Source organism: Melanaphis sacchari, unplaced genomic scaffold, assembly GCF_002803265.2.
Source record: "Melanaphis sacchari strain LSU unplaced genomic scaffold, SCAv2.0 Contig4_pilon_pilon, whole genome shotgun sequence".
NCBI lineage: Eukaryota > Metazoa > Arthropoda > Insecta > Hemiptera > Aphididae > Melanaphis > Melanaphis sacchari.
This window is the reverse complement of record NW_020271335.1, coordinates 9,885,178-9,898,176: the sequence shown is the minus strand read 5'-3', so window position 1 is coordinate 9,898,176 and position 12,999 is coordinate 9,885,178. Positions and strand designations below refer to the sequence as shown.

General features: G+C 27.0%; 1 protein-coding gene across 2 annotated transcripts; it reads left to right on the top strand.

Moving 5' to 3' along the window:
• The first annotated feature begins 629 nt into the window (after positions 1-629).
• On the top strand, positions 630-5,608 carry LOC112599051 (apoptosis-inducing factor 1, mitochondrial). 2 transcript variants are annotated; one of them, XM_025345765.1, is made up of 10 exons: positions 630-1,366; positions 1,432-1,526; positions 2,136-2,270; positions 2,348-2,503; positions 2,659-2,722; positions 2,784-2,923; positions 3,009-3,704; positions 3,770-3,910; positions 3,983-4,094; positions 5,118-5,608. In XM_025345765.1, exons 1-10 carry the CDS (start codon positions 1,324-1,326, stop codon positions 5,519-5,521), a joined length of 1,986 nt encoding a protein of 661 aa, XP_025201550.1. In that variant the 5' UTR covers positions 630-1,323; the 3' UTR covers positions 5,522-5,608. The 2 variants fall into 2 exon arrangements, with proteins under 2 accessions (XP_025201550.1, XP_025201551.1); XM_025345766.1 differs by lacking the exon at positions 2,136-2,270 and having other exon boundaries at positions 634-1,366.
• The last annotated feature ends 7,391 nt before the right edge of the window (positions 5,609-12,999 follow it).

Below are 12,999 nucleotides of genomic sequence, written 5' to 3'. Positions count from 1 at the left end.
ACAGTATTAGTACAGAATATATGAAAATATAGGTATGTAGTAACATTAACATAATCCGTGTCCTGTGGGTTGAGGTACCAGACGTATTATAATTTATTATGAACCATTCACCAACAAATAATAATATGATGAAATGTTTTTGAATTTTGAAATCAATTATTCATAAATCTATTATCTACGATCAATAAGATCGATTTTGAACGTATAGTCATTCAAAATCCAAACATCTTTTCTCGTAGACCGTAAACTCGAACAAGGTTTCTTTTCTTCAAAATATGTAAAACGTTATCGTAAAATTAAAACAAAATATATTCATCGCTTCTCTCGGAATCTGAAACATGGACCGGTGATATTTTTTAAATCACTTTGGTCTATTCAAGACAAAATTTAGTGTTTTAAATGTTTATGATAATGCATTTAAATAGTCATATATTATTATGTATTATGTAACTATGTAAATCTCAAGAACGGGTATAATGTTAAGCTTTTTTTTAACGAAAACCGGTTCAGAATGTTCAGATGATTAACATGCACCACTCGGGGGAAGTATGTTTACCCCGATGGACTTACTACCTGGTGGCATGCATGGGTTGTGCCTTTTTTTTTTATTTTAAATAAATATGTATTTACAATCTGTAATATAATAAAATAATAAGTAAATTTGATAATTTTGTTTTACACATGGTTTGGAGGCTTGAGTAAAGGGGGCGACTGTACACCTATATTCGTTGTTTATCATGCGGTATTTTCAGTAAGCGTTCGTTCATATATATCGGTATCCATTTTCTTTATGTAAAAGACTTTTATTTTTGTTTGTTCTTTCGTTCAATAAATTAAAAACGAATATTTGTTAGGTACTTTTGGTTATTATTTATGTCCCAAACAAATTCGATAATAAAAACCTAATTCGTCTGTACGCATGTCCGTGCGATCACGTCTAATCCGCCGCCACTACCGCCCGCGACCACCATCATATTACGGCCCCCAGTAAACCTTCAATTTTCAACGTTCCATGAGAAATGCCATTCGGGTCAGATGTAGGTACCCAAGTTTTCCTGTCGAACACATTTTGTTTCTAAAACGTTTATTGAAGATTGAAGCTAAACCGTATAATATTATAATATGAACTACGAAGCCGTCAAACCGTGAATGTGATATCGTTGTATTCGCTTAATAGTATTTTAAGTGTATCCAAATTTTGTGGCCATTTTCCGTCATTCTCTATACTTTGTATAAATAAATTAAGCCGAAAATCTTTAATACGGCCGGCTTATTGACGAAAAGAATATTCTTTTGAAGTTTTAATCAGCTCTAGTATTAGCTATGCTGTCCAAACTAAGACTTCTCAGACCGCCGGTTTCCTCAGGTTAGTAAAGTTAACATTTAATACTACTACTTTCAATTAAAATATGCATTTGAATGTTTTTACAGGATCCAGAATATTAAGTGCATGGGAAAGTAAAAATTATAGTGATAAAAAAAATGGCAGTGGAAAAAACAATAGAGGAAAAACTCCATTGATACAGGTAGAGATTATTTATTATTCAAATAGTTATGCATTTACAGACATTTTTTTGTAATTATTGGCTTCTGATGATATCAAATAGTAAAGATTCCCTTATTGTCAATAAACAATAGTTAGATTACCTTGTAAAATTGATTTAAACAATATTATTTTGCATGTAAATAATTTATGTAATAAGTAAAAATATTCTTTTAAATAATAGCTGCATGGCTGAAGTTAGTTAATTTTTTTTTTTAATAAAAATAAAATTGCTTTAATAATTACTTTAATTTTATATGCAACTTTTATTATACAATGTAACTAATAATAAAATATATATATATATATATATGCATGCAGTAGTATTATATTTAATTTATTAAAGACATACAATATTGTATAATATTAAATTAACTTTATTTAATTATTAAGTATATAATTAAAATTAAAAATTTATAATATTTTTATTTTCATGTAATTTTAATATTGATAAATTATAAATTTTATTATACTATATTGTATGTTCTACAACACTTAATAGATAACACAATAATACTTAATATAATATACCTAAATAGTTTGAAGTTAATCAAATGCTAAAAAATAACATTATGCTTAACACATATTTTAGGTCATTAAACCTGTTAAAATCAATTTTTCAAAAAAAACAAAAAAAATATCTGAACCAGTCAATTTACCTAAAAAAGAAATTATAATATCAAAATATAATGAATATCCTCTAAAAACTTGCCCTTTAGTGGCTAAGGTAGACCAAAAGTCAATAAAATTACATTCAATGTGTTTAGTTGTTAATAATTAATAAATTATTTAATTACTCATTAGGATGAATTTAGTACCAATTCAAATTCACATACAACATCTCATTCTCCTGAATCTGAAAAAAATAATGATTGGCAGAATAATTCTAAAAATAAACAGTCTTTTCGTAATTGGAGTCTTTTTGGAGGTGCTATCGTTCTATCAGGAGCATTATATGGTGTAAGTATTAACATTATTAATAGAACTCTATTTTAAAATTAAAATAAAGTAACATGATTCATTTGATAATATTCAATAATGTATAGTACTTAATAGCAACCTATTAATTATTAAACTACACAATAATATTATGTATTGATTTTTTTCTTAAATAGATCTATCATTTTGACATATTGAAACAGAAAAAAGATAGTCATATTATAAAAGAAACTATAAATGGTAATATAAAACACTATACTAAGCAAATTTTGAAATTATAACTCACTAATGTTTGTTTTAGCTAAAAAAACACGTAAATTAGTTCAAATTCCTTCATTATCTGAGTCAATACCAGATAGTATACAGTATTTATTAATTGGTGGAGGTACAGCATCATTCTCTGCATTCCGAGCAATAAAATCAGCAGATCCTACTGCCAGGGTAAATATCTTTTATTTATTTTTTTATCTTATTACACCTCATATTATATAAATTAATATAATGTATTCTGATGTTTTGAATGAAGGTTTTAGTTATATCAGCTGAAGGTTATCTTCCTCATATGCGACCTCCATTATCTAAAGAATTATGGTATGGTGATGATACTGAAATGGCCAAATCATTAAACTTTCATCAATGGAATGGTACATCTAGAAGTCTATTTTATGAACCTGAACCATTTTATACACCTGTTGAAGAACTAACAACTGCTAAAAACGGTGGTATATCACTAGCAAGAGGCTGGAAAGTTGAATCAATAAATGTATCACAAAAAAAAGTAAAACTTAATGATGGCAAAGAAATCAGTTATGATAAGTGTTTAATTGCAACTGGATCAATTCCAAAAACATTAAAATTATACGATGATGCAAGTGAAGAACTAAAAAACAAATTCTCAGTATTTCGATCCATCCAAGACTTTGAAGATTTATGGGAACAACTGAATCATATAAAATCTATTGCCATTATTGGTGGTGGATTTTTAGGCAGTGAGCTTGCTGCTTCATTAGCCAATAAAGGAAGAAAAAATGGAATTAAAATTTATCAAATATTCAAAGAAAAGGGTAATATGGGGAAAGTTTTACCTAATTATCTTAGCCAATGGACAACTGAAAAAGTTAGAAATGAAGGCGTTGAAGTTGTGACTGAAACAGAAGTAAAAAATTGCAGTTTAGATAATGATAAGCAAAAAGTTAATTTGGTATTAAGTAATGGAAAAAATGTTAGTACAGTTTGACTTAAATTAAATCAAATTTGAAATTTTTATTTAATTTAATGGTTTTTTAGATTTCTGTTGATCATGTAATAATGGCAGTTGGTGCTAAACCTAACACTGAACTTGCTGCTGATGCTGGTTTAGAAATTGATTCAAAACTTGATGGTTATTTAGTAAATTCTGAATTACAAGCAAGAACAGATTTGTATATTGTTAGTTTCAAAAAATATTTTTATTTTTTCATATTGTTATGAACATTTTATTTATCTAAAATATTTTTATAGGCTGGTGATTGTGCTTGTTTTTATGACAAACAACTTGGAAGGAGGCGTGTTGAACACCACGATCATGCTGTTATATCAGGCAGATTAGCTGGTGAAAATATGGCTGGTGCTGGTATGTATCATTAAAGTAATAAATAATAACATTCTGGGGATATCAGTAACTTTTTTTTGTTACATATCATTGTTTATTATTATTTGATTATAAAATGTAAATTATAATGGATCATTACAGTATTATCAAATTTATTTTTTTTTTACCAAGTGCAATGGCTTATTTACAAACTCGTATTTTGGTATAGTAAAAATATATTTGTATAAGCCTTTATAGTATGTTAAAAATAATTAAATGATTAATGTATTTATAAATACACAACTATCACACATTGTCCAAATAAAATAACCCATACATGCAAAAAAGATTAACAATACTTTTGAAAAAAAAATCTTTAAATACATTCGTATTCTCTGTCAGTATGTCATGTATAAACTTTATTAATGTAAACTCAAAATACATGCCTACTATACTCTATATGCGACCATATTTTACAGGTCTAACAAAACTATTGTTACCTATAAAAGTAACGGCTTTTTAATATAGAAACATAAAATAATAAGATAAAAATTATAATGTGATATATTATAAATTTTATTTATTTTTAATCATTTATTAAAATTATTCTAAAACAATTATTATTAATACGAGGACAAACATTTGAAGAAATTTAAATTCATTTAAAAAAAAATAATAGTTTTACAACTTTTATGTCAAATAATTATTTTAATCATACAAAGTTAACACCACACCACACGTGTTTTTCATATATGGCCTGTTAGACTAGGTGATTTTATGATGTCACACTTAAAACATGACTTATATTTTACACAAAAGTAATTGTTTGACTATAAATTTTAGAACACTAAAATTATTCTTAAAAATTTTCATACAATAAAAATAAAAAATTTCATTTTTAGAACCTTCAAAACCCAGATTTTTAAAAACTAAAATAATATTATATAATATTAGTGAACAAGAAAAAATATCAATAATTAATAAATGGATTATGGCATAGGCTTTTATATAAATTATAATTACTAACTTGTGATGTTCAAAAAAAAAAATTAATTTGGTTTTCAGCAAAACCATATCAACATCAACCTATGTTTTGGTCTGACATTGGACCTTCTGTGGGTTATGAAGCTATTGGAATTGTTGATTCGTCTCTAGTAACAATGGGTGTGTTTGCCAAAGGAAATCATAAGGATCCATCACTTTTGGCTAATGAAACTGACCAAAATATCTCAACCAATAAGAAAGAAATAAATGAAGAATTAATTTCCAAAAATAATGAGTATATTTCTGAAAATGATTACAACAAAGGTGTTGTTTTTTACTTGAAAAATGATGTAATTGTTGGAATTGTACTATGGAATTTGTTCAATCGAATGTCTATAGCACGCCAAGTGCTCAAAACCGATAGATGTTATAAAGATCTCAACGAAGTTGCTAAACTCTTCAATATTCATGGTGATTCTTCATGATGCCCACACTGAATTTAATGTTATTTTACATTGTTTTACTGTTATACTAGTATTTTTAATACTAGATAGTGTAATAAAATATGAAATCCTTTCGTATATGTAAAAATTAATATATTTTTGTATAGACTGATTCTATTTTAGAATTTTTTATTTCATATTTTATTGACATTCCTTCTGCATAAAGTTGTTTTTCACTAGTTAGTAAAATGTTTTCACTGATGCATTGTTAATAATAATCGTATTAATACTTATTCATACAGTGTAGTGTTATAAGATTTGTGAAGAGTATTAACTATTAATATTATTAATTTATAATATGTTGTATGTTTTTCATTATTCACAAAGTAGTTAATGCATTCAGTTTTTACTCAAATATTCATGAGCTATGGGTATAATAAATTGAACACATTTTATATATTTTATATATTATGAAATAACATTTTTACAATCACATTTTTATTAGAAAATATTGTTTATGTAAAAAATAAATAAATAAATAAAAATTACACTAAATTGATAATGTAAAATTATAGTTAAATTATGTTTTAGAACATTTTACTCAATACAATTTATTATTTAACATTCTTTTAATATTAATATATATATATTTTTTTTTTTTTTTAATTAATCTGTCAAAAAATAAATAAACCGTTTTCTTAACTTGACTTAGTTTTTAGTAACAATATCTTTCTCTTAAGAGGACGTTACAGAAGGTCTGCATGTATTGTCTTTCGAGTTATGAATATTTTCATATTTTAATGTTTTAAATTTTCATAATTTACTTAAAAATTATAATATAAAATCTTAATGAAAAATCACAGATAATGTTCTTGCTTTTAAGTTTAATCATAACTCATAAGTCAATTCAATCTAATTAAAGCTTACAACACAAAATTGGTTCTACTGAACATTAATTTGGCTTATACGTTTTTAAGACAAGACGACACATGCTGGTTTGAAAATATGGCGTCCTCTTAATTGCTTAGTACTTGCTGCTTTTTAAATGATATTGTGTATATTTCATATTTTAATAATACTTGCATTTATATACAAGTAGTCTTTAGAGAATTTTTCTAAAAAGTATTTTTTCCATCAGTTATTAGCAAGGCTTGTAAATTTATTTCTTAAAAAATGTCTAAGTAAACATACACTTATGTACTAAAAACTGGCAAAATATGCATGTTTACGAACTAAAACTTTAAAGCTATACACTTAAAAATACAAATTAAAAAAGAAAACCTGAAATAGTCAAAAATGAATCATTGTAAAATTATTAAGAAGATAAGACTATTTCAAATAACATGTTTTTCTACTAATTGTTTTGTGGAGACATTACAATATAGAATGATTAACTGAATGAAATAATGACTACTGCGTCTTGTTTTTAATAGTTTTATATTTTATACAGTTTACTAATATAAATTATTGCATTTTTCATTAAATTTTAGCCAAAAATATGCTAAATACTAAATAGACAAAAAAATTTCTTAATGTGCAAAATAAAACTTTGCATACTTAACCATAGTACTCAAAATGAATTTCTTTGTCATCTTCTAGCATTAAATACGACTAAGCAAGATTGATACGCAAATATATGAACTTATGAGCCCTGGTTATTAGATACCTACTAACATTACAATAGTCTGAAATACATTATTCATATATAATGTATATGTACATTAGAGGAATGGATTATTAGTTACCTATATATATTATATATATATATATATAATTTACAGACAGTAGGCATAGGTACATTTAATATAAATAGCATTCCAGACTTCCAGTGTATTTGCCATATGAATAAATTTTGTGCAGATTTATTATTTGCAAAAACAATTTAATAAAAAGATTATATTATTTTTTTTCTTATTAGGAGCCAGTTAAAAATGCTCAAATGCTAACTACACACATATATTATAAACTCTGGTAGCTGTGTTATAAAGAATACAGTTAGGTTAGGTTAGTTACCTACACCACCTAGCCCTCGTTATGTAATGACTACAATACAAAATTAAATTTTGCCAGCTCTGTTAGCTTTAGTTGGGTACAGTGATATAATACCTCGGCGCTGTAGAATCGTAAAGGTAGAACGTCAAACGATTTGTAAATAATTGTACACTAACCTACGTGGTTACGTCTAAATACTTAAAGCATAATCTATGGTCGGAAACACTTGACATTAAATGTATAACAAATAAGTGTAATATTAGGTATACGTATTATTCTACCAAGTATAGAGTTAATTATTTAGCGAATTATTATTCGTTTAGAAAATATATAAGCTATGCTAATTTGAAATGTTAAATCTAGCCGCGTTATTTATAAAAAAATATTCCAAGTATAATAGATAAGTACCTATAGATTCAATATTACATTGATTTTATTTTTTTGTAGATCAATTTTTAAAGAATAATATCCTTAATAAAGTTAATATGCCTAAACATTTTAATAACTGAAAGACTACTTATTCGAATATTTATTGATAATAATTTTATAATACATTTTATATAATTTTATTTATTATTTAATAATTAGACATCACAACACATTTTTAAAGATGATTTACAGTCAAAAATGTCTCAAAATAAGGATAATTCTCATCGGAAAAACAAAAGTTTAGATAGACATAGAACAATTCTTTAGTAGTACAAGAAATCTTAAAAATTTTAATAAATTCATCATTCAATTAAAGATTTTTAAAATATGAAAATTTAATCCAAGATCCAAGTTTTACGACCTTAAAAAAAAAAAAGACCACCGGAAAGTTAAATAAATTTTTTATGATCGTTTAAAATTGAAATTGTTAGAAAATAGGATATTATTTATCTGTTAATAACTAATTATCTTCAAATTATTATTATTTTTTTTTTTTTTTTTGTTCAAAAATAAATAACAGTAGATATTTAAAATTCTCACCAAATTTTAAATTATCATTTTTAATACACTCTTGGTATATTTGTCAAAATATTTAACATATTTTTTTAAACTTTTTGAAATATTGTGATGATAATGTAATGATTATAATTTATATTAATACTTTATATTACTGCAATCTGCAATATTGCTACCGACGTTCAGCGTCTGAGTATTGTATTTGTAACGAGTTATGGCCCATTAGTATATTCCAGAGTTCCAGACTGCCTGTAGTTATTTGATAGCCAATCCATTACTTGGTAATTTTTCAAATTTTTGATTATTATTTATCACAGATATTTAATAAGTTATACTCTAGATATTTATATGTTTATTTAGATAACTTTCTTAGTTAGTTTCGTTATTTTTATTAGTTACAAATGTCCAATGTGGATTTTGATCGTTCCAATAGCGATTATTTTGTTTATTAATAACACCGTTATTACTACTTAATAGTAAATTAAGATTCATCTATCCATAATAGTTAATTTAAAATTATTGGATTTTCGTCTAAACCGGCAATCAATCACACAATAAAAGTCATTTTACGGTCTGCATCACCTGATGCAAATTATGAACTAAATCAAGTCGACATGGATGCATTTTATCTTTAATTTTTAAATCTTACAACTGCGGTAAGAAATATTTTAAACTCTATATCTACCAACGTGTTGTGTAGAAACTCTGGGATTTGTTATAACGTAAACTAATAGTTGTTCCTCAATCTCTTTACCTAAAGCATCATCCCGTCATCGTCATAAATCATTTACCAACCCTTTTAGAAAATAACCTATAGGTTCTAAGATTCCGTTATAAGTTATAAATAAAACTATGAGCAAAATGTTCTCATTCTAAAGTATAATTAATAAAAATAACAAAACTAACTTAAAAAATTACCTAAATAAAAACAAAGAAAATTACTTGAAAAAAACAATTTATGTTAAATTATTAAGCAATTAAATAAACTTTTAACTTAATTAATAATTCAATTAGTTATTTATCATTAATAAATTCCAAGAAATACATTAAATATAACGAAATAAAAAATTATAGGTACTTATTTGCGGTTTTTCTGCTATAAGTTATAATTCATACACAAATTAAGGTGAAAATTAAACAACAGTTAAAATTATATAATAACGAGTTAATATTAGTTATTAATTTAATAAATAGAGGTGAAAGTGTCAATCTTAAACAATCTTAAAATAGTTATTTTCAAAGTTATAGTCAAAAAACTAAAAATCTCACGCATTTTGAAGTGTTTTGGCTGATTTAGGTACTATAATTTGGTAAATTTTGAACTTGGAAGTTTGATTAAACTACTAAAATTCATTAAAAAGATAGGTAAAAAATAATAATTAGTGGTTAAAATAGGTGGTTGCAATTTAAGAAAAAAAATTAAACTGCGCATGCATATGGTTAATTAAGTTAAAAAAATTCAAAGGCCGTTAAAATGTGTAATTTTATGTTATAACAACCAACTAAAAAAATAAAATTAAAATTGCAAGCCTCTACGCAGAGATATTGATTTGTAACAATAATATATATTATAGTTACATGACACCTGTGTATGTGTCAATTCCGTAGTAGGCAATAGTGGGATATTTGTGCTGAGATAAACATTGTTAATGATTGTGTGGCCTGTGGCCAATACGCACCATTTATCGAAAGAGCAGTTCGAGACTGACCAGCAACAAACACGAACTCGCCAACAAACATGAACTCACCAACACCGGGATTGTTTATCACCATCTATATTTTGTTAAGTACAAACCAAAAATATATTTTGAACAGAGATTTATAAGCCAAACGTGTTTTATTTATTGATAAGATCCCACATACCGTGTTCTAACCCCCTATATAGCTACGGGAAATTTATCCATAAGGACCAGAAAACCTTCCCTGGATAACTAATATAGTAACTAGGTTCCCCAGCCACGTTACAGTAGAATCGTATTTAATATCTTATTTAATGCAGATATGGAATATTGATAGAAAAAAGGAAACGCACATTTCTTGTAGAAACCGTCCACAATATTATAAAAATATGCTATACTATAATAATTATACATTTGGCCTAAATGAAAACATAAACACAAGCCACGGCGGCACATCGCCTTGGTGATCTACCTAGGTTCGATGTTACTAATAGTAGGTACCTATGTTACAAACAGCTTTGACTCAACGACTGTATTTTCGCTTCGCGTTCATTCACGGGTTTTTTTTTTTTGTTTATATATTTTTACTTATATCGTTTTTGTCGTTGTTTTCTGACATGGACGGAGGAAACACCATCAATATTAACGTCGCGGCGGACGAATCCAGAGATGTCGTGACGACGACCCCGTTACTGTTGGTATTTGATGAACCGGAAACGGTGGAACCGTTTAACGAGGAACTCAACTTACCGGAAGCCGAATCGGAACCTGTACTCCCGCAGGAGCTGGTTGAGATGTCGGAAATGCAGTTGGCGCCGTTGGCGGATACGACTGTGACCATCGTTCGGTTGGGCTCAGGGGCGGATGACAATACGTTTGCAGCGACGGACAACACCGAAGCCGAGAACATGGACATGCGCGACCGTCGCAGACAAAGCGGTAGCCATCGCCCGCCGGGCCCGACGCAGCCGGAGTCGGAGCCGCCGTGACGACAGCGACATGTCCGTCGTTTTGCAGATCACTCAAGACGAGGAGTCCGACGAATGGATGGCCGGTGGCAGTCGCGGTGGCCAGAAGTTGGCCCGCGGCAGTGATCGTAAGGGTAGTAAGACAACACTCGGTGGTCGCCATGTCGGGAAGACGGCAGCGACCCGCGGCAGTCGCAGAGGCCGGAAAACCGCAGCCAGCATGCAACCGCGGACGTTGTGGAGCGACCGCCTGCGTCCTTGCAATACTTATCGTAAAAAAAAATCTCAATCAAAGTAAAACCCGCCAATAAGAAGTCCCGTTCGACGTGATACACATAATATAATATAATAAATTACGCTCGAGGCAACATGTTCGTAATACATTATTGTTTTCTTAAAAAATTGTTCAAACTTTGTGTTCTAATGTGTTCCAAATAAGATGATTTCGTTTCGTTTTACCGTTCTCATCAGTAATTCATGGCTTATCGTATTGTTAAATTGGTTATCTAACATCTGGTAATATTACTTGATTAAATATATGATTGACATGACAATGGGTAATTGTCAATCATAAAAAAAGATTTTTTCGGGATTGGAATTAAATCATGAAACTTGAGACTCGGAATAGACTTGTTACATTATTTTTACAAAATGTCAAATCAAAGAAATAATTTTGAATGGTACTAGATACTGAGGTGACATCACACTAGTCCTCAGTATTAAAATGGATACTCGACATCCTTGTAATCTAAAAAAAATTAATATGGCTTCATCCTGTCACCAAACTAAGAATGATACAGTAATGACATAGCTACAAATACAGCAGTACCACACATTGTGCGTATACAGTGAGAATAATTGTGATAAAACAGTCAATTAAGATCAGGAAATAAAATATTTTACTAGTTTTATTAATCATCATAATATTATGTTAAAATGAAATTAAATCACAACCTTAAATACATTTGAAGTATAGAAAAAATATTAAATAATTATTAAAATAAAAACAGCAAATTAAAAATGTTTAAAAAAAAACTGTCCTGAGAGTTTGGAGTGTTTTCCTGTACAAAATATTATTTTATGGCACAACACAGCATAAAAAAAAGAAAAACAAATTGAATTTAAAAAAATATTTACACATTTTAGTTAAATAAATGCATTACAATAAAATGTCAAGCAAACACGTAAACAACAACTCTAAACACTAAGAAAAATTGCACACGAGACCTGTGATTTTATTTAATGACGATAATAATCATCAAGTGCTTTATAATTTCTAACATTTTTTTTTTTATTATTATTATTTGTTTGTTTTGAGCAATGGAAAGACAGAAAAAAATTGTTTTAAGAATATGGTAACGTTTTTTCTTTCTTTTTTTCATTAAGTGCTGTTTATTTAATTATTATATCAAATATAAATATATATAAATATATATTTATATATTAATATATGAAAAAAAAAAATTATGAAATCAACATTATTTTGATGTTATTTTGAAAACATGTACATTAAGTCTACGAAAAAAAAAACGAATACAAATTAACAAATACAAATATTTTAAATTATTTTTAACTCTATTTACAAAATTATTTTTGATGTCGAGTTTTAAATATTCCTAAAATTATTCATAAACAATAAAGATGTAGTACATTCTATTACAATTACAATTAAAGCTTAAGTGTTACGTGAGAATAATTTATACACAAAACGGTCTTAACTAATATACAATAATTGTCTAGAATGATACAAAAAAAAAAAAAAAAATGATAATTTATATGAAAAAAAAAATATATATATATATTCAATAAATATATTGCACAATTTATAAAAAGTACACACTCTAATATTAATTACATTTAATAAATTAAATTGATATATATATATATATATATTATAAATCGAAATTAATTATAATTAAAATACAAAAAAAAAAAA